Genomic DNA, 21304 nt, shown 5'->3' on the forward strand with positions numbered 1-21304 from the left:
TGCGGCGGTGCCAGCGCCGGGAGCGGTGCCAGTTGGCGCCGTGCCCTCGTCCCCTGCGCGGCGCCCGATGTCCCCGGGGGCGCAGGGACGGCGCTGTCACCCCCCCCCCCCCCCCGAGGTGCTCTTGGTGCTCGTGCACAGCGGGGACGGGCTCAGCGCCGCTCGCTCGTGTCCCGTCCGCGCCTCCGGCCTCCGTACGGCCACCCCGCGGCGTGACAAGTGCCACCACCGTGGCCAGTGTCACCACCGCCGTGGCCAGTGTCACCACCACATGGATGAGGACGCTGCGGAGGAGCCCGCGGCAGGGGACGAGGCGAGCCGGCCCCGCACGGTGGCACCGATGTGACACCACCACCAGCCCTTCTCCATCTCTGTCCCTTCCGCGGTGTCCCCAGCCCCGCAGCGGGACCTGGGTGCCACCAGATGCCACCAGGTGCCACCGCTCACCTCGGGAGAGGATGTACGTGCCGGCAGAGCTGGCCCCAAAGCCGTTCTGGGCAGCCTGGATTGTCCCCGAGGGGTGGCTGTATGTCCCCATGTCCCCAAGGGGTGGCTGTATGTCCCTGATGGGTGCCTGTATGACCCCATATCCCTAAGGGGTGGCTGTATGTCCCCGTGTCCCCGAGGGGTGGCTGTATGTCCCCATGGGGTGGCTGTATGTCCCCATGTCCCCAAGGGGTGGCTGTACGTCCTCGAGGGCTGGCTATGTGTCCCTGTGTCCCCAAGGAGTGTCTGTATGTCCCTGAGGGGTGTCTGTATGTCCCTGTGTCCCCGTGGGGTGGCTGTGTGTCCCCATGTCCCCAAGGGGTGGCTATATGTCCTCGAGGGGTGGCTGTGTCCCCATGTCCCCAAGGGGTGGCTGTATGTCCCTGAGGAGTGTCTGCATGTCCCTGTGTCCCTGTGGGGTGGCTGCATGTCCCCATGGGGCGGCTATGTGTCCCCATGTCCCCAAGGGGTGGCTGTATGTCCCCGAGGCGTGTCTGCATGTCCCTGTGTCCCCGTGGGGTGGCTCTATGTCCCCATAGCGTGGCCGTACGTCCCCCTGTCCCCACGGGGCAGCCGTACCACGAGCCCAGGAGCCACCCGAACCCCAGGAGGGGGTCTGCAAGCGCCCCCCCCCCCCCTCCCCCCGCCCCTTCCCACGACAAAACCCGAGAGCTGGGGACGACCTCACTTTAATGGGGGGGAGGACGCGCAGCGCCCCCAGACCCCGTCCCTACGGCTACGGGATGTCGCTGTAGGGCATGGAGAAGGGGTAGAGCGGCGAGTAGCGCGTGTCGTGCCACAGCAGCTTCTTCTCCAGGAAGTCCACGGCGGCCACCGTCAGCACCAGCGTCTGGTGCTTGAGCATGCTGTGGACGTTGAGACCTGCGGGGATCACGCGGGGACGTCGGCGCCCGGCGCGGGGACACTCCGGGGACGCTTTGGGGACGTTTTGGGGACGGCGGCTGCGGGGCTCTCACCTACGACGGGGATCAGGGTGATGGTTTTGAGGCCGGCCACGGCTTTTTCGATGTTCTCCGGCATCTCGTCGCTGGGGAGGAAAGGGAGAATTACGCCTTGGGGACACCGGGACGGGGCGGGGGGACACAGGGCGGGGGGGACATGGGGGGGGGGGGGGGGGGGACACACGCGCGTGCTCACACGTCGACGATGAGCACGGAGCTGCCCCAGTGGCGGTACCGCGCCAGGTCCTGCAGGTACCGGGGGTCGGCCGTGGGCACCTCCAGGTTGTCCACCACGTGGAGCTGGTCCTGGAAAACCCAAACGTCACCTCCCATGTCCCCACCTGGGGGGGGGGGGGGGGGGGGGGGGGGGGGGGACGGGGACACACACCGAGAAGCCCCCCCCTCGGTGGGTTTGGGGTCCCCGTACCTGCATCAGCTTGACGGTGAGCGCCGTCTTCAGCCCCAGCACCCGCACCTTCATGGGCAGCAGGTAGTAGTAGCTGGTGGGGCCCCGCGGGCCGTGGGCGACGCCGCCTGCGGGGGGTGAGGGGGGGGAGACGGGACGAGGTTGCGGGGGGGGGGGGGTGTCCCCAAAACCCCAAACACGCCCCCCCCCACAACCCCTTGGGGTCACTCACCCCCTCGCCACAGCGGGGAGCGGATGCTGCCGTGGCGCGCGCGCCCCGTCCCCTTCTGCCGCCACGGCTTGCGCCCGCCGCCGCGCACCTCGGCGCGCGTCTTCACCTTGGCGTAGCTCTGGGGGGGGGGGGGGGGGGTCGGGGGCGTTAAATATCTCCCCCCCCCCCCCGGCACCGGGTCCCCCCAAATCTCCCTCAGTATCCCCAGACCCGCCTCGGTCACCCCAAAGCTTCTTCATCCTAAAAAACTCCCTCTTTGCCTCCCCGGAGCGCCTGTTCCTAAAAATGTCCCGCTGTCCCCCAAAGCTCTCCCTCTCACCCCAAAAACCTCCCTCTCACCCCAAAACCTCTCCCTCTCACCCCAAAAACCTTCCTCTCACCCCAAAGCTCTCCCTCTCACCCCAAAGCTCTCCCTCTCACCCCAAAAACCTCCCTCTCACCCCAAAACGTCGTCTTCTGTCCCAAAACCTCCGCCGCAACATCTCCCTCTGCCCCCAAACCTCTCTTCCCCAAAACCTCTCCCCCAAACCTCTCCCTCTCACCCCAAAACCTCCCCCTCTGCCCCAAAACCTCCCCGTCTGTCCCCAAAACCTCCCCCTCTGTCCCCAAACCTCCCCCTCTGCCCCCAAACCTCCCCCTCTGCCCCAAAACCTCCCCGTCTGTCCCCAAACCTCTCCCTCTCCCCCAAACCTCCCCCTCTGCCCCCAAAACCTCCCCGTCTGCCCCAAAACCTCCCCCTCTGCCCCTAAACCTCCGTCTGTCCCCAAAACCTCCCCCTCTCCCCCAAACCTCCCCCTCTGTCCCCAAACCTCCCCCTCTGCCCCCAAACCTCCCCCTCTGCCCCCAAAACCTCCCCCTCTGCCCCCAAAACCTCCCCCTCTGCCCCCAAACCTCCCCCTCTGTCCCCAAAACCTCCCCCTGTCCCCAAAACCTCCCCCTCTGCCCCCAAACCTCCCCCTCTGCCCCCAAACCTCCCCCTCTGTCCCCAAAACCTCCCCCTGTCCCCAAACCTCCCCCTCTGTCCCCAAAACCTCCCCCTCTGCCCCGAAACCTCCCCCTCTGCCCCCAAACCTCCCCGTCTGTCCCCAAAACCTCCCCCTCTGCCCCCAAACCTCCCCGTCTGTCCCCAAAACCTCCCCCTCTGCCCCCAAACCTCCCCCTCTGCCCCCAAAACCTCTCCCTCTCCCCCCAAATCCTCCCCCCAGACCCCAAACCCCCACTCACGATCCTCTTAAAGTTCTTCTGCCACATGGCCACCGCGTGCAGGATGTCCAGCCTGCGGGACACGGGGTGGGGACGTCACCCGGGGGTCCCCCAGTGCCCCCACACCCCAAAAGGGGACCCCAACACCCCAAATAGGGACCCTCACACCCCAAATAGGGACTCCAACATCCTAAAGGGGGGCCCCAACACCCCAAATAGGGACCCCAACACCCCAAATAGGGACCCTACACCGCACATAGGGACCCCCACACCCCAAATAGGGACCCCCACACCCCAATGGGGACCCTCACACCCCAAACAGGGACTCCAACATCCTTAAGGGGGGCCCCAACACCCCAAATAGGGACCCCAACACCCCAAATAGGACCCCTACACCCCACATAGGGACCCCAACATCCTAAATGGGGGCCCCAACACCCCAAATAGGGACCCCCACACCCCAAAGACGACACCTTCACACCCCAAACGAAGTACAACACCATAAAGGAGCCCCCCCACACCCTAAATGGGGACCCCGACACCCCAAAGAATACACCCCCACCCCCCAAAGGGACCCCAGCACCCTACATGGGGACCCCCGACCCCAAAAGGGGACCCCAACACCCTAAATTGGACCCCCATGCCCTAAATGGGGACCCCAACACCTCAAATGGGGACCCTAACACTCTAAATAGGGACCCCCACATCCCAAATAGGGACCCCAACATCCTAAATGAGGACCCCAACCCTAAAAAGGGACCCCAACACCCTAAATGGGACCCCCACACCACGAATGGGGACCCCAATACCCCAAAGGGGACCCTCACACCCTAAATGGGACCCCCACACCCTAAATGGAGACCTCAACACCCCAAAGGGGGCCCTAACTCTCTAAATAGAGACCCTTCACCCCAAATACGGACCCCAACACCCCAAAGGAGACCCCCACACCCTAAATGGGGACCCCAATACCCCAAAGAGAACCTCAACACCCCAAATAAGGATCCTACACCCCGAATTGGGATCCCAACACCCCAAATAGGGACCTCCACACCCCAAGTGGGCACCCCGACATGCCAAATAGGCCCTGACCCCAAAAGCCCTCCCCCTGACCCCAAAGCCCCCCCCACCACAAAAGCCGCCTCCCCTGACCCCAAAAGCCCCCCCCCCGACCCCCAAACCCACCCCCCCAACCCCAAAAGCCCCCAACCCCCCCCGACCCCAAACCCACCCCCCTGACCCCAACCCCAACCCCCCCCACCCCAAAAGCCCCCAACCCCCCCCCCGACCCCAACCCACCCCCCCAACCCCCAAAGCCCCGACATCCCCCCCGACCCCAAAAGTCCCCCCCCAACCCCCAACCCCCCCCAGACCCCCAACCCCCCCCACCCCAAAGCCCCCCCCGACCCCAACCCCCCCCAGCCCAAAAGCCCCCCTGTCCCCCAAAAGCCCCCCCGACCCCAAAAGCCCCCCAGACCCCCAATCCCCCCACCCCAAAAGCCCCCCGACCCCAAAATCCCCCCTGACCCCAACCCCCCCATCCCAAAAGCCCCCCCCATCCCCCAAAAGCCCCCCCAGACCCCCAACCCCCCCACACCCCAAAAGCCCCCCCGACCCCAACCCCCCCCCGACCCCAACCTCCCCCACCCCAAAAGCCCCCCCGACCCCAACACCCCCCCACCCCAAAAGCCCCCCCCGACCCCAACCCCCCACCCCAAAAGCCCCCCCGTCCCCCAAAAGCCCCCCCACCCCAAAAGCCCCCAACCCCCCCCCCGACCCCAACCTCCCCGTCCCCCAAAAGCCCCCCCAGACCCCCAACCCCCCCCACCCCAAAAGCCCCCCCGTCCCCCAAAAGCCCCCCCACCCCAACCCCCCCCAAACCCCCCCCCGACCCCAAAAGCCCCCCCGTCCCCCAAAAGCCCCCCCAGACTCCCAACCCCCCCCCACCCCAAAAGCCCCCCGACCCCAACCCCCCCCACCCCAAAAGCCCCCAACCCCCCCCAGACCCCAACCCCCCCCACCCCAAAAGCCCCCCCGTCCCCCAAAAGCCCCCCCAGACCCCCAACCCCCCCCAACCCCCCAAAAGCCCCCCCCAACCCCCCCAACTCCCCCCCTTCCCCCCCCAACCCCCCCCAACCCCCAACCCCCCCCCCAACTCCCCCCCTCCCCCCCCTTCCCCCCCCCCCCTCCCCAACCCCCCCAAACCCCCCCCCCCCCCCCAAGGAAAGGCCCCACCTGGGCGCCACGGCGAAGACGTCCGGGTGCAGCTGGGCCAGCCCCAGGCGCTCGGCAGCCGGGTGCCGCAGGGAGCCCAGCCACGCCTGCGCCCCGACGCGCCGCGGGGCCACCGGGACGCCGCACGCCCGCAGCACCGGGGACGGCGACGGCGACGGGGACGGGGACGGGGACGATGGGGACGGGGATGGGGACGGGGCCGGGGGCGACGGCGGCGGGGCCGGGAGCTCTGCTGAAGGAAGAGGGGACGGGGACCCCGATGTCCCCGCCGTGCGCGTGGGCTCGGGTCTTGTCCCCAGGGGCGTCCCCGACCCCACGGCCAGCCTGTCCCCAAGGATGTCCCCGACCCCACGGCCAGCCTGTCCCCAGTGTCCCCAGGGGTGTCCCCAACGCCACGGCCACCCTGTCCCCAAGGATGTCCCCGACCCCACGGCCAGCCTGTCCCCAGTGTCCCCAGGGGTGTCCCCAACGCCACGGCCACCCTGTCCCCAAGGATGTCCCCGACCCCACAGCCACCGTGTCCCCAAGGATGTCCCCGACCCCATTGCCATCCTGTCCCCAGTGCCCCCAAGGATGTCCCCAAGGATGTCCCCGACCCCACAGCCACCCTGTCCCCAAGGATGTCCCCGACCCCACGGCCAGCCTGTCCCCAGTGTCCCCAAGGATGTCCCCAAGGATGTCCCCAACCCCACAGCCACCCTGTCCCCAAGGATGTCCCCGACCCCACGGCCAGCCTGTCCCCAGTGTCCCCAGCCCCACGGCCACCCTGTCCCCAGGGGTGTCCCCGACCCCATGGCCAGCCTGTCCCCAGTGTCCCCAAGGATGTCCCCGACCCCACGGCCAGCCTGTCCCCAGTGTCCCCAAGGATGTCCTCAAGGATGTCCCCGACCCCGCAGCCAGCCTGTCCCCAGTGTCCCCAGCCCCATGGCCACCGTGTCCCTAAGGATGTCCCCAACCCCACAGCCACCCTGTCCCCAAGGATGTCCCTGACCCCAATGTCATCCTGTCCCCAATGTCCCCAATGTCCCCAAGGATATCCCTGACCCCACGGCCAGCCTGTCCCCAATGTCCCCAGGGGTGTCCCCAGCCCCATGGCCACCCTGTCCCCAAGGATGTCCCCGACCCCATTGCCAGCCTGTCCCCAATGTCCCCAAGGATGTCCCCGACCCCACGGCCAGCCTGTCCCCAGTGTCCCCAGGGGTGTCCCCAACGCCACGGCCACCCTGTCCCCAAGGATGTCCCCGACCCCACGGCCAGCCTGTCCCCAGTGTCCCCAAGGATGTCCCCAAGGATGTCCCCGACCCCACAGCCACCATGTCCCCAAGGATGTCCCCGACCCCATTGCCATCCTGTCCCCAGTGCCCCCAAGGATGTCCCCAAGGATGTCCCCGACCCCACAGCCACCCTGTCCCCAGTGTCCCCGACCCCATGGCCACCCTGTCCCCAAGGATGTCCCCGACCCCACAGCCACCCTTGGCCCCAATGTCCCCAGGGGTGTCCCCGACCCCATGGCCAGCCTGTCCCCAGTGTCCCCAAGGATGTCCCCGACCCCACGGCCAGCCTGTCCCCAGTGTCCCCAAGGATGTCCTCAAGGATGTCCCCGACCCCGCAGCCAGCCTGTCCCCAGTGTCCCCAGCCCCATGGCCACCGTGTCCCTAAGGATGTCCCCAACCCCACAGCCACCCTGTCCCCAAGGATGTCCCTGACCCCAATGTCATCCTGTCCCCAATGTCCCCAATGTCCCCAAGGATATCCCTGACCCCACGGCCAGCCTGTCCCCAATGTCCCCAGGGGTGTCCCCAACGCCACGGCCACCCTGTCCCCAAGGATGTCCCCGACCCCACGGCCAGCCTGTCCCCAAGGATGTCCCCGACCCCGCAGCCAGCCTGTCCCCAATGTCCCCAAGGATGTCCCCAAGGATGTCCCCGACCCCACAGCCAGCCTGTCCCCAGTGTCCCCAGCCCCACGGCCACCCTGTCCCCAAGGATGTCCCCGACCCCGCAGCCAGCCTGTCCCCAATGTCCCCAAGGATGTCCCCGACCCCACGGCCAGCCTGTCCCCAATGTCCCCAGGGGTGTCCCCAATGCCACGGCCACCCTGTCCCCAAGGATGTCCCCGACCCCACAGCCACCCTTGACCCCAATGTCCCCAGGGGTGTCCCCAATGCCACGGCCACCCTGTCCCCAAGGATGTCCCCGACCCCACGGCCAGCCTGTCCCCAATGTCCCCAGGGGTGTCCCCAACGCCATGGCCACCCTGTCCCCAAGGATGTCCCCGACCCCACAGCCACCCTTGGCCCCAATGTCCCCAGGGGTGTCCCCGACCCCACGGCCACCCTGTCCCCAAGGATGTCCCCGACCCCACAGCCAGCCTGTCCCCAGTGTCCCCGACCCCATGGCCACCCTGTCCCCAAGGATGTCCCCGACCCCACAGCCACCCTTGACCCCAATGTCCCCAGGGGTGTCCCCAATGCCACGGCCACCCTGTCCCCAAGGATGTCCCCGACCCCACGGCCAGCCTGTCCCCAATGTCCCCAGGGGTGTCCCCAACGCCACGGCCACCCTGTCCCCAAGGATGTCCCCGACCCCACAGCCACCCTTGGCCCCAATGTCCCCAGGGGTGTTCCCGACCCCACGGCCACCCTGTCCCCAAGGATGTCCCCGACCCCACAGCCAGCCTGTCCCCAATGTCCCCAAGGATGTTCCTGACCCCGCAGCCACCCTTGGCCCCAGTGTCCCCAGGGGTGTCCCCGATCCCATTGTCATTCTGTCCCCAATGTCCCCAAGGATGTCCCCGACCCCATGGCCCCCCTGTCCCCAGTACCCCCCCGATTCCCCCTGTCCTCAATGTCCCCATCGCCCCCCCAATGTCCCCAATGCCCCCAGTGCCCCCCTGGTCCCCCGTCCTCAACGCCCCCCCCGTCCCCATGCCCCCCCCGTCCCCCAGTGCCCCCCTTGTCCCCCCAATGTCCCCAGTGCCCCCAGTGCCCCCCTGGTCCCCAATGCCCCCCCCGTCCCTATGATGTCCCCAATGGCCCCCTGTCCCCAGTGTCCCCAATGCCCCCCATCCCCGCCATGTCCCCAATGTCCCCATGCCCCCCCATCCCCCCAATGTCCCCAATGCCCCCCCTGTCCCCAATGTCCCCAGTGCCCCCCAGTCCCCATGGCCCCCCTGTCCCCAATGTCCCCATGCCCCCCCCCCATCCCCCACGTCCCCAATGTCCCCCCATCCCCGCTATGTCCCCAATGCCCCCCCCGTCCCCAGTGCCCCCCCTGTCCCCAATGTCCCCATGCCCCCCCCGGTCCCCAATGTCCCCCCCCCGCCCCCGTGCCCCACCCCCATCCCCCCAATGCCCCCCCTGTCCCCAATGTCCCCATGCCCCCCCCAATGTCCCCAATGTCCCCATGCCCCCCCCGGTCCCCAATGTCCCCAATGCCCCCCCCCGCCCCCGTGCCCCCCCCCATCCCCCCAATGCCCCCCCTGTCCCCAATGTCCCCATGCCCCCCCCATCCCCCCCAGTGCCCCCCCGGTCCCCACGATGTCCCCACTGTCCCCACGACCCCCCCCTCCCCCCCGTGCCCCCCCCCCCGCCCCTCCCCCACTCACCGCCGCCGCTCCCGGTGCCCGCCGCCACCTGCGGGGTCGCGGCCGTTAGCGGGACCCCGGCCCCCGGGGACCCCCCCCCAAGCCCCGCCCACCTCCCCGCACAAGCCCCTCCCACCTCCCCGAGCCCCTCCCACCCCCTCCAAGCCCCGCCCACCTCCCCCCAGGCCCCGCCCCTCACCCGAGCGGCCCCGGCCCGGCCCCGGGCCCAGGCCCAGGCGGCGGCGGCGGCTCCGCGGGGCCCGGCGCGGAACATGGCGGCGGGGGGGGGGTTGGGGGGGTGGGCGTCTGGTGATGACGTCACGGAAGGGGGGAGGGGCCTGGCGGGGCGCGCGCGGCGGCTGGTGATGACGTCAAGGATTGAGGCGGGGCGGGGCGGGACTTCCGGGGAGGCGGGCTCAGTGCTCCCAGTACGGCCCAGTGCTCCCAGTATGGCCCAGTGCTCCCTATAACCCCACATCCCCACTGCTCCCAGTACGTCCCAGTGCTCCCAGTACGGCCCAGTGCTCCCTATAACCCCCCATCCCCACTGCTCCCAGTACGTCCCAGCGCTCCCGGTATGGCCCAGTACCCCAATAACCCCCTGTCCCCAGTGCTCCCAGTATGGCCCAGTACCCCCAATAACCCCCCATCCCCACTGCTCCCAGTACGTCCCAGTGCTCCCAGTACGGCCCAGTGCTCCCTATAACCCCCCATCCCCACTGCTCCCAGTACGTCCCAGCGCTCCCAGTATGGCCCAGTACCCCCAATAACCCCCCGTCCCCACTGCTCCCAGTACATCCCAGTGCTCCCAGTACGGCCCGGTGCTCCCTATAACCCCCCATCCCCACTGCTCCCAGTACGTCCCAGCGCTCCCGGTATGGCCCAGTACCCCCAATAACCCCCTGTCCCCAGTGCTCCCAGTATGGCCCAGTACCCCCAATAACCCCCCATCCCCACTGCTCCCAGTACGTCCCAGTGCTCCCAGTACGGCCCAGTGCTCCCTATAACCCCCCATCCCCACTGCTCCCAGTACGTCCCAGCGCTCCCAGTATGGCCCAGTACCCCCAATAACCCCCCGTCCCCACTGCTCCCAGTACATCCCAGTGCTCCCAGTACGGCCCGGTGCTCCCTATAACCCCCCATCCCCACTGCTCCCAGTACGTCCCAGTGCTCCCAGTATGGCCCAGTGCTCCCTATAACCCCACATCCCCACTGTTCCCAGTACGTCCCAGTGCTCCCAGTATGGCCCAGTACCCCCAATAACCCCCTGTCCCCGCTGCTCCCAGTATGGCCCAGTACCCCCAATAACCCCCTGTCCCCAGTGCTCCCAGTATGGCCCAGTACCCCCAATAATCCCCCGTCCCCAGTGCTCCCAGTACGGCCCAGTGCTCCCTATAACTCCCCATCCCCACTGCTCCCAGTACATCCCAGTGCTCCCAGTACGGCCCGGTGCTTCCTATAACCCCCCATCCCCACTGCTCCCAGTATGTCCCAGTGCTCCCAGTAACCCCCCCAATGCTCCCAGTACCACCCCCGGTGCTCCCAGTACCACACAGCATCCCCCTATCCCCAGTGCTCCCAGTACGTCCCAGTGCTCCCAGTAACCCTCCACTGCTCCCAGTACCACCCTCAGTGCTCCCATTATCCCCTAGTACCCCCCAGTGTTCCCAGTACCCCCCCAGTGCCACCCAGTATCCATCCAGTGCTCCCAGTATCCCCCAGTGCTCCCAGTACCCCACCAGTGCCATCCAGTACCCCCAGCACCCCCCTATCCCCAGTGCTCCCAGTATCTCCAGTAACTCCCAGTGCTCCCAATACCCCCTATTTCCAGTGCTCCCAGTATCCCCAGTGCCCCCCAGCATCCTAAGTACCATCCTATCCCCAGTGCTCCCAGTACCCCCCCAGTACACCTCCCCCATCCCCAGTGCTCCCAGTACCTCCCCAGTGCCCCCAGTACCCCCCCAACCCCAGTGCTCCCAGTATCCCCAGTGCCCCCAAGCAGCCCCCCACTGTCCCTCAGTGCCCCAGTACCCCCCAGTGCTCCCAGTTCCACTATTGCCACCCAGTATCCCCCACACCCCCAGTGCTCCCAGTATCACCCAGTGCCCCCCCAACACCCCCCAGTGCTCCCAGTACCCCCCAGTGCCCCCCAGTGCTCCCAGAACCCCTGGCACCTCCAGTCCCCCCACTATCCCCCGTGCCCCAAGTGTCCCCAGTGTACCCAGTGTTCCCAGTGCCTCCCCCCAGTATCGCCCAGTGCCTCCAGTATCCCCAGTACCCTGCAGAACCCCCGGTGTCCCTGTGCTCCCAGTATCCCCAGTGCTCCCAGTGCCCCCCAGTGGCCAAGTGGCTCCCAGTATCGTTCAGTGCCCCAGTACCCCCATGTCCCCAGTGTCCCCAGTGCTCCCAGTGTCCCCAGTATCCTCCAGTATCCCCAGTCCCCCCAGTATTCCCAGTACCACCAGTGCCCCCCAGTGGCCCAGTGCTCCCAGTACCTCCAGTGCCTCCACTATCCCCGGTGCCCCCAGTCCCCTCCCAGTCCCCCCAGTATTCCCAGTACCACCAGTGCCCCCCAGTGGCCCAGTGCTCCCAGTACCTCCACTATCCCCAGTGCCCCAGTACCCCGCCCAGCCCCCCCAGTATTCCCAGTACCCTCCAGTGCCCCAGGTACTCCCCAGTATCCCCAGTACCCCCAGTGTCCCCCAGTAACCCCACGTACCCTCCAGTGCCCCTGGTACTCCCCATTCCCCCCCAGTATCCCCATTACCCCCTTCCCCAGTATCCCCAGTATTCCCAGTACCACCAGTGCTCCCAGTAACCCCAGATACCCCCCGGTACCCCCAAGTCCCCCCAGTCTTCCCAGTACCCTCCAGTCCCCCCGGTGCTTCCAGTACCCGCCAGTCCCCCCAGTACCCCCCCCCCCCAGTACCCTCTAGTTCCCCCAGTACCACCAGTGCTCCCCAGTTCTCCCAGTATCTCCACTATTCCCAGTGCCCCCAGTCCCCCCAGTATTCAAGGAACCCCCAGATACCCCCAGTCCCACCAGTATCCCCCAGTGCCCACAGTTCCCCCAGTACCCCCCAGTTCCCCCAGTGCCCCCAGTACCTCCCAGTCCCCCCCAGTTCCCCCAGTACACCCCGATACCCCCAGTGCCCTCAGTGCCCCCCAGCACCCCCAGTATGGCCAGTATCCCCCAGTCCTCCCAGTCCCCCCGTTTCCCCAGTGCCCCCAGTGTCCCCCAGTATTCCCCAGTTCCCCCAGTACATCCCAGCCCCCCCAGTACCTCCCAGTCCCCCCATTTCCCCAGTGCCCCCAGTGTCCCCCAGTACTCCCCAGTTCCTCCCAGTCCCCCCAGTACCTCCCAGTCCCCCCGTTTCCCCAGCGCCCCCAGTATCCCCCAGTACTCCCCAGTCCCAGCCCCCCCCCCCCCCCAAAAAAATCTCCCTCCGGAAGCGTGAAATCCCCCGATTTCCACCCAAAAATCCGGGGGGGGCGGGGTGTGTGAGGGGGGGGGTGGGGACACACCCCCTTTCCCCGCCCCCCCCCGGGCCAACGCCCCCCCCCCCGTTCCTTATGGGGCGGGGGCTCACAGGGCCCCCCCCCCAAACCCCAAATCCCTCCCCCCCCCCCCCAAAAAAAAAGATGCTTCAACACCCCCCAAAAAAAAAAAAAAACGGGGGGGGGGGAGATGGGGAAGGGGGGGGTGGGGGGGTGTCACCGCGCCCCCCCCCCCCGCCTTGGCCTCGCCCCCCCCCCCCCCCCCCCCCCGGGGGGCGGGGAGGGCCCCGGGGCCGCCCCACCCGGAGCCGCCCCCGCGCACATGCTGGGAGCGGAGCGCAGCCGGTAAGAGGCGCCGCGAGCCCCCCCCCGTGGCCGTGCCCCCCCCCCACCCCCGACCCTTTACCCCCTTACCCCCCCCCCCCAAAAAAAAAAAACAAACAAAAAACTTGGGGTCCCCCCCCCCTTCCCCCCCTCCCGGTTTCCCTAAAAACGAGGCGCAAAGCTCGCCCCCCCCCCCCCCAAAAAAAAAAAAATCCGGCCCACGCGTGTCTACGTGGGTGGGGATTTTTTTTTTTTTTGGGGGGGGGGGGGCGGGGAGAGGAGGGGAGTCAGCCCTGGCCCCGTTTCGGTGCCCCCCCCCCCCCCCCCCAAAAAAAATCCATGCAGATTGCAGCTGCCCCCCGTTTAGGGGGGGGTGCCCAACTTTAGGGTGCGCCCCCCCCCCCAGGGAAGGATCCGCCCCCCCCCCCCGGCTCCCCGCATCCCCCCCCCCCCCAAAAAAAAAAAATTACGGGTGGCCCTATCCAGCCCCCACCCCACCACGATGGAGCGGGACCCACCCCTTCCACGAGTGTCCCCCCCCTGCGTGTCCCCCCCATGTGTGTACCCCCCCCCGGGTGTCCCCCCCTCCCCGGGTGCCCCCAGACCCCCAAAAAATCCGGGGGGGGGGGAGGGGGGAACACACCACATCCACCCCACAACCACCCCACCCCATCACGGGGGGGGCCCACAGGGACCGATCCTGCGGGGGGGGGGGGTGTCTTAACAGACCCTCATCATCTTTGGGGGGGGGTCCTGGTGTGTGTGTCCCCCCCCCCCCCCCCCCCGCGGTGCTGGGGCCGCCGCCAGCCCCCATTGTTCGCCCCCGGCCCCGCTGGGACGGGGCGGGGGGCGGGGGGGGGCCTAATCCGGACCAGCTGCTGCGGCCCCCGCCGACATCTGCCCCGCAGCTGCGGGCCCCCCCCCGGAGCTGCGGCCGTGGGAGCGGGACCCTTGCACGCCCCCCCCCCCCCCCCCCCCCCCCCCCCCCCCGTGCGTGTGTGTGTGTCCCCGCTCGGTGTACCCAGGGGGCCGTTGGCCGGTTGTGCAAGGCGTAACGGCCGCGGCGCTGGGCACTGGGTGCTGGAGAGGCTGGGTGCTGGTGCAAGGAGGGTGGGTGGTGGTGGTGGGGGCACCGGTACGGGTGTGCAAGGGGTGGGGGCACCGATATGGGTGTGCAAGGGGGGGTGGCACCCATGTGTACGGGTGTGCATGGAGTGCTGGCACCAATATGGGTGTGCACGTGGTGCTGGCAGCTGTGTGGCATCACTGGCACCGATACGGGCGTGCACGGGGTGGGGGCACCAATATGGGTGTGCAAGGGGTGGGGGCACCCATGTATATGGGTGTGCAAGGGGTGCTGGCACTGATATGGGTGTGCACGTGGTGCTGGCACCCGTGTGGCATCCCTGGCACCGGTACGGGTGTGCACAGGGTGGGGGCACCGATATGGGTGTGCAAGGGGTGGTGGCACCCGTGTGTACGGGTGTGCATGGTGTGGGGGCACCCGTGTGGCATCCCTGGCACTGGTACGGGTGTGCAAGGGGTGGTGGCAATGGTATGGGTGTGTGCAGGGTGCTGGCACCCATATGGCATCCCTGGCACTGCTACGGGTATGCACAGGGTGGGGGCACCAATATGGGTGTGCAAGGGGTGGTGGCACCCGTGTGCACGGGTGTGCATGGGGTGCTGGCACCGATATGGGTGTGCACGTGGTGCTGGCACCCGTGTGGCATCCCTGGCACTGGTATGGGTGTGCACGGGGTGGGGGCACCGATGTGGGTGTGCAAGGGGTGGGGGCACCTGTGTGTACGGGTGTGCAAGGTGTGCTGGCACCTGTGTGGCATCACTGGCACCGATACGGGTGTGCATGTGGTGGTGGCACCCATGTATATGGGTGTGCAAGGGGTGCTGGCACCCGTGTGGCATCCCTGGCACTGGTATGGGTGTGCACGGGGTGGTGGCAATGGTACGGGTGTGCACAGGGTACTGGCACCCATATGGCATCCCTGGCACTGGTATGGGTGTGCACGGGGTGGGGGCACCAATATGGGTGTGCAAGGGGTGGGGGCACCCATGTGTACGGGTGTGCACGGGGTGGGCGCACCCGTGTGGCGTCCCTGGCACTGGTACGGGTGTGCATGGGTTGCCGGCACCGATATGGGTGTGCACCAGGGTGCCAGCACCCGTGTGCCATCACTTACACCAACAGAGGCGTGCACAGGGTGCCGGCACCCATGGGGCACTGATATACAGGTGTGCACCGGGGTGCTGGCACCCACATGCCATCGCTTACACCAACACGGGTGTGCACAGGGTGCCGGCACCCACGTGGCACTGATATATGGGTGTGCACTGGGGTGCCGGCACCCGCGTGCCATCGCTTACACCAACACGGGTGTGCACAGGGTGCCGGCACCCACGTGGCACTGATACATGGGTGTGCACCAGGGTGCTGGCACCCACGTGGCACCAATATATGGGTGTGCATCAGGGTGCTTACACCAACACGGGTGTGCACTGGGGTGCCAGCACCTGCGTGCCATTGCTTACACCAACACGGGTGTGCGCAGGGTGCCAGCACCCGCGTGGCACCGATATATGGGTGTGCATCAGGGTGCTTACACCAACACGGGTGTGCACTGGGGTGCCAGCACCCGTGTGCCATCGCTTACACCAACACGGGTGTGCACAGGGTGCCGGCACCCGCATCCCGTCACCCTCCCGTGCCCTCGCGTGCCCCCATGGGTGCCGACACCCCGTTGCACACCCGCGTGCCAGCACCGTGGCCCCCGCGGCCCCGCTCGGCAAACACTCGACGGCGCCGCGCAGCCGGGGCTGGCACCGCCGGCCCGCGACGGCCCCGAGCCCCAAGGGGGGGTCCCCAGAGCCGGGGTTTTGGGGACGGTTTGGGGACACGGGGGGGTGGGGGGGGTGGGATTCGGTGGCCGTCCGGTGCCCCCCCCCGCCCCCCCCCCCCCCGGGGCCGGATCCTGCCATCTGGCCCCCGCCTCCGCCGGCCGCTTAAACCGAGGCCGCCCGGGGGCTGATCCAATTTGCCGGGCGCCGCGGGTATTTCGGGAACAAGCGGCCCTGTGTTGCGCGGCCCCGCTGACCCCGCTCCGTGCCCCCCGTAACCGGGGGGAGGTGGGGGGGGGGCCCTGACCCCTGCGTGTCCCCGTCCCCCCCCCCCCGGTGGGATGCCTCGGGGGCCAGGGCCTTGTCCGGGACGCCCCCGATCCCTTTTGTCTGGGCCCTCTGCATATAAGGTGCCCCAAATCCTGCCCAGGATCTCTCAAAATGCCCCAGGACACCCCAAAGTGTCCCAGGACCCCCCACAATGTCCCAGGATCCCCCAAAATGTCCCAGGATCCTCCAAAATGTCCCAAGACCCCCTAAAATGCCCCAGGACCCTCCAAAGTGTCCCAGGATCCCCCAAAATGTCCCAGGATCCCTCAAAATGCCCCAGGACACCCCAAAGTGTCCCAGGGTCCCCCAAAGTGTCCCAGGATCCCTCAAAATGCCCCAGGACACCCCAAAGTGTCCCAGGGTCCCCCAAAATCTCCCAGGACCCTCCAAAGTGTCCCAGGACCCCACAAAATGTCCCAGGACCCTCCCAGCCCCATCCTGCTCTGCCCCCCCTTGCTCCCAGGCCCCTCCCCAGAGCCCCGTGCCCAGTCCTGGGGTGTTCCCAGTATGGGGCCGGGCTCGTGCAGCTCAGCCCCACACCAGTATGGGGGCACGGGGGGGGACAGGAAGGAATCCTGGTGCTGGGTCCCGCTCTGGGGTCCTGGGAGAGGGAAGTGGTGGGGGGCCGGGTGCGGGATCCCGGGAGAAAATCCCAGTTTGGGGTCCTGGTTTGGGATCCCAGTTTGGAATCCCAGTTTGGGGTTTCAGGAGAGAATCCCAGTTTGGGATCCTGGTTTGGGATCCCAGTTTGGGGTCCTGGTTTGGGGTTTCAGGAGAGAATCCCAGTTTAGGGTTCCGGTTTGGGGTTCCAGGAGAGAATCCCAGTTTGGGATCCCGGTTTGGGGTCCTGGTTCAGGGTCCTGGAAGAGAATCCCAGTTTGGGATCCCGGTTTGGGATCCCAGTTTGGGGTTTCAGGAGAGAATCCTGGTTTGGGATCCCAGTTTGGGATCCCAGTTGGGGGTCCTGGTTTGGGGTCCTGGTCTGGGGATCCGGGAGAGAATCCCAGTCTGGGGCCCCAGGAGGGAGTCCCAGTTTGGGGTCCTGGTTTGGGGTGCTGGTGCAGGATCCCATTGTGGGGTCCTGGTGTTGGTCCCAGGAGCAGATCCCAGTGGGGCTCCCAGTTCGGGGTGCCAGTGCAGGGTCCCGGTGCAGCAACCCGGTCCTCCCGGGATTTTGTGTCCCGGGGGAGGATCCCGGTGGGGATCCCAGTTTGGGATCCTGCTGGGGGGTCCTGGATTTGGGTCCCGGTGCTGGCTCCCGGTACTGGGACCCGGAATTTGGTCCCGGGGGAAGAATCCCGGTGGGGATCCCGGTTTGGGGTCGCGCTTTGGGATCCCGGGGGAGAATCCTGGCGTGAGGACCCTCTTTGGGGTCCCGGTAGAAAATCCCCCTTTGGGGTTCCCCTTTGGGGTCCCGCTTTGGGGTCCCGGTGCGATCTCCGGGGCCGCCCGTTCCCCTTGCTCCGCCCGATGCCGTTCGGCGGCCGGTAACGGGGCCCGGGGCTGCCGGGAGCGGGGCAGGGGAAGGGGAAGGGGAAGCGGCGGCCCCTCGGCTCCATTTCACCGACCCCAACCACTGGGGGGGGGGTCCCCGGGGGTCCCGACGACCGAGGGGCGGTGCCCGGGCACCGGGCGCGGCTGCGCAGAGCCCGGGCGGCGGCGGGAGGCAACGCTCGGCGGGGCCGGCACCGGCACCGGGACCGGAGGTGGGGGGCACGCGTCCCTCTCCCCCCCTTTTCCCCTCCTGTCCCCCCCCACTTCACCCCCTTCCCTTGGGGGAGGTCCCAGGACCGGAGGCTGGGGGGTCCCGGGGACAGTTATGGGGTGGGGGTCCCGGGACTGGTTACGGGGTGGAGTCCCGGGGCCGGTTACGGGGGGGGAGGGTCCCAGCATCGGTTGCATGGGGAGGGGGTCCTGGGACTGGTTGCGAGGGGGGGTCCCGGAATCGGTTGCGTGGGGGGCGTGGGTGTCCCGGGACCGGTTGCGAGGGGGGGTCTCGGGAGCAGTTGGGCGGTCCCGGGACCAGCTGGGGGGGGTCCCGGTAGTGGTTGCATGGGGGGGGGTCTCGCAACGTGTCTGGGGGTCTCAGCGTTGTTCCAGCCTCGGGGGGGGGGACGGGGACGCAGCTCCCGGAGCCCCCCACGTTGCTTAGAAAGCCCCGCCCCACCCCAAAAAAAAGGGGAAAAAGGGGGTGCGGTGTCGCCATTTGGGGATGCGTGGGCCTTATCCTGATGGGGGGGCAGCGCCGTGCCCCCTGTCCCTATGGGGAGGTGACGGTCCCCATCCTAACTGGGGGGGCGCAGTGCCGCTCCCCCCTCCCTAACTAGTGGGAATGGGGCGGCGGTGCTGGGTCCCCTGTCCCTAACTGGGACCAGCATGGGGTCCCCGTGGTGGGATGGGTGCTGTGTGGGGGGGTTCTGCGTGCCCTGTCCCCTCCGGTGTCCCCATCCCCACGTGTCCCCATCCCCACCAGTGTCTCCGTCCCCACCAGTGTCCCCGCTGGTGTCCCCACTGGTGTCCCCGTCCCTCCTGTGGGCTCTGGTTCCTCTTGGCGGTCTGCGCCGGTGCCTCATGCCGGCCCTAAAATGTCACCTCCGGCGTCAACGGGGCCACCCACCGTGTCCCCAGCACCACAGCAGCGTGGGGACGGATCCAGTGGCCCCGCTCTGCACCCCGGGCAGCTCGGAGGCGCATCTCTTATCGCTGCCATCCGGATTTCCTCTCTGAGTCATTTCTGCTCCATTGCGGCCACCAGGCACCGAGCGCGAGACGCCGTGTGCGTGCCCGTACCGTGACGCTCGGCGCGCACAGCTGTGCGTCCCCGGTGCCGCCAACCCCGGTGCCTTCCTCCCCGCAGGTCTCCGCCGGGCGCCGCGTCCTGGCGGCGCTGAGCTCGCCGGGCGGGCGGGCAGCCATGGGGAGCATCTACAAGGAGTACTTCAACACGGAGAAGATCCGGGAGCACTACAACTTCACCAAGGAGGAATCGGAGAGCTCGCCCAGCGCCTCGCGGTGGGCGGTCTCCATCCTCATCGTCGTGCTGTGCTGCTTCATCGTGCTGGAGAACCTGCTGGTGCTCATCTCCGTCTGCCGCAACAAGAAGTTCCACTCGGCCATGTACATCTTCATCGGGAACCTGGCCTTCTCCGACCTGCTGGCCGGCTTGGCCTTCATGGCCAACATCCTGCTCTCGGGGGCCACCACCTTCCACCTGACGCCGGTGCAGTGGTTCGTGCGGGAGGGCACGGCCTTCGCCACGCTGGCCGCCTCCGTCTTCAGCCTGTTGGCCATCGCCATCGAGCGCCACGTGGCCATCACCAAGGTGAAGGTCTACAGCAGCGACAAGAACTGCCGCATGGTGCTGCTCATCGGCGCGTGCTGGGTGATCGCCGCCGCCATCGGCAGCTTGCCCATCATGGGCTGGAACTGCATGAGCGACCTGCACGACTGCTCCACCGTCCTGCCCCTCTACTCCAAGCGCTACATCCTCTTCGTCATCACCATCTTCACCCTCATCCTCCTCACCATCGTGGGGCTCTACAGCCGCATCTACTGCATCGTGCGCTCCAGCCACGCCGAGATCGCCAGCGCCCAGACCCTGGCCCTGCTCAAGACGGTCACCATCGTCCTGGGGGCCTTCATCATCTGCTGGCTGCCGGCCTTCATCATCCTCCTCATGGACGCCTCCTGCCCTGTCCGGGCGTGCCGGATCCTCTACAAGGCGAACTATTTCTTCGCCTTCGCCACCCTCAACTCGGCCGCCAACCCCATCATCTACACGCTGCGCAGCAAGGACATGCGCCGGGAGTTTCTGCGGGTGCTGTGCTGCTGCGGGGCCGGCCGGGGGAGCGAGCCCCCGGGGCGCTGCATGCTGCCGCTGCGCAGCTCCAGCTCGCTGGAGCGCTGCACCCAGAAGCACGAGCTGCCCACCTCGCCCATCACCCGCGAGTGCACCACCTCCGTCTGAGGGGTCCCACAGACACCCCACGGATGCCACGTGGACACCCCATGGACATCCCATGGACACGTCACGGATGTTCCATGGACACCCCATGGATATTCCATGGAAATCCCATGGATACTCCATGGACACCCTGTAGATGCTCCATGGACCCCCCATGGACACCCCATGGATGCTCCATGGACACCCAGGGACACCCCGTGGGTGCCCCATGAACGCCCCATGGATATCCCATGGATATCCCAGAGATGCTCCATGGATATCCCAGGGTTGCCCCAAGGACAACCCATGGAAACCCCATGGAAACCTCATGGATACCCCATGGGTGTCCTGTGGATGTCCCATGGATACCCCATGGACACCCTATGGATACCCCATGGAAATCCCATGGAAACCCCATGGGTGTCCTGTGGATGTCCCATGGATAACCCATGGAAACGCCATGGATACCCCATGGAAACCCCATGGACACCCCAAGGATTCCCCATGGAAACCCCATGGACACCCCTGGCCCCCCACGGCCCCACAGACACCCCACAGCGGGCACAGCGGTACGAAGGGCGCCGTTTCGGGGGCCGGGCTTCCCTTTCCAGGTACGGACGGACGGACAGATCCCCCCCACACCCTCCCAAACCCCCTCCCCGTCTCCTCACCATCCCGTGCCGCGTGCGTGTGCGCGGGCACGGCCACGCGTGCTCCTTCCCACGCCCTGCCCGAGCCCCGGGGCCACCGCCGGGACCCGTTGGACGGGTCGGCGCGGCACCGCCGGCGCCGGTGGCGAATTCCCTTCCCCGTGGGGCTCCCCGGGCTCAGGAAAAACCCAGCCCCGTGAGAAATGCCGTGGGGTGGAGGTGAGGGGGGGGTATTTTTTTTTTTGGGGGGGGGGGGGACACCAGTGTCCTCCCACCGCGTGCTGGCACGCGGATGGGGCCCCGCCGCGGACCCCCGACCCCGGCACCCGCCCACGGGCAATGTTTGTATTAAAACGTGGCTTTTCCACCCACCTCCGTCTCCTTCGTGGGTGGGGATGGGGTTTTTTTTGGGGGGGGGGATGACACCCAGAGCTTGGATGGGGGTGTTTTTTTTGGGGGGGGGGGGCGGGGACGGCACTGGGGACACGTCTTGGTGCTCCCTGGGCGCATCGTGCCGTCGCCGGTGCCGAAAGCAGCCCTGGGGCTCGCTGCGGTGGCGGGAACGGGAAGCCGGGGTTTTCCTGCGCCGGGGGG

At 67.8% G+C, this 21304-nt stretch overlaps 2 protein-coding genes across 3 annotated transcripts; one reads left to right on the top strand and one right to left on the bottom strand.

The window, feature by feature from the left end:
• Positions 1 to 1159: 1159 nt before the first annotated feature.
• On the bottom strand, positions 1160 to 8327 carry MRPL4 (mitochondrial ribosomal protein L4). Its single transcript, XM_040542463.1, has 8 exons — positions 8301 to 8327; positions 5525 to 5823; positions 3311 to 3362; positions 2087 to 2204; positions 1876 to 1982; positions 1645 to 1754; positions 1464 to 1534; positions 1160 to 1368 (listed from the first exon to the last, which is right to left on the bottom strand). Exons 1-8 carry the CDS (start codon positions 8325 to 8327, stop codon positions 1223 to 1225), a joined length of 930 nt encoding a protein of 309 aa, XP_040398397.1. The 3' UTR covers positions 1160 to 1222.
• A 4560-nt stretch (positions 8328 to 12887) lies between these two features.
• Positions 12888 to 21075, top strand: S1PR2 (sphingosine-1-phosphate receptor 2). 2 transcript variants are annotated; one of them, XM_040542493.1, is made up of 2 exons: positions 12888 to 12952; positions 18975 to 21075. In XM_040542493.1, exon 2 carries the CDS (start codon positions 19032 to 19034, stop codon positions 20082 to 20084), a length of 1053 nt encoding a protein of 350 aa, XP_040398427.1. In that variant the 5' UTR covers positions 12888 to 12952; positions 18975 to 19031; the 3' UTR covers positions 20085 to 21075. The 2 variants fall into 2 exon arrangements, with proteins under 2 accessions (XP_040398427.1, XP_040398426.1); XM_040542492.1 differs by lacking the exon at positions 12888 to 12952 and adding an exon at positions 17694 to 17823.
• The last annotated feature ends 229 nt before the right edge of the window (positions 21076 to 21304 follow it).

Source organism: Cygnus olor, chromosome 30, assembly GCF_009769625.2.
Source record: "Cygnus olor isolate bCygOlo1 chromosome 30, bCygOlo1.pri.v2, whole genome shotgun sequence".
NCBI classification, from domain to species: domain Eukaryota; kingdom Metazoa; phylum Chordata; class Aves; order Anseriformes; family Anatidae; genus Cygnus; species Cygnus olor.

Coding starts and splice junctions, on each gene's coding strand:
- S1PR2 (XM_040542493.1), top strand. CDS start 19,032: ATGGGGAGCATCTACAAGGAGTACTTCAACACGGAGAAGATCCGGGAG.
- MRPL4 (XM_040542463.1), bottom strand. CDS start 8,327: ATGGGGTCGGGGACATCCTTGGGGACA. Junction 1,983..2,086: donor CTCCCCGCTGTGGCGAGGGG/GTGAGTGACCCC, acceptor CACCCCCCGCAG/GCGGCGTCGCCCACGGCCCG. Junction 1,535..1,644: donor TCCGTGCTCATCGTCGACGT/GTGAGCACGCGC, acceptor TTTCCTCCCCAG/CGACGAGATGCCGGAGAACA.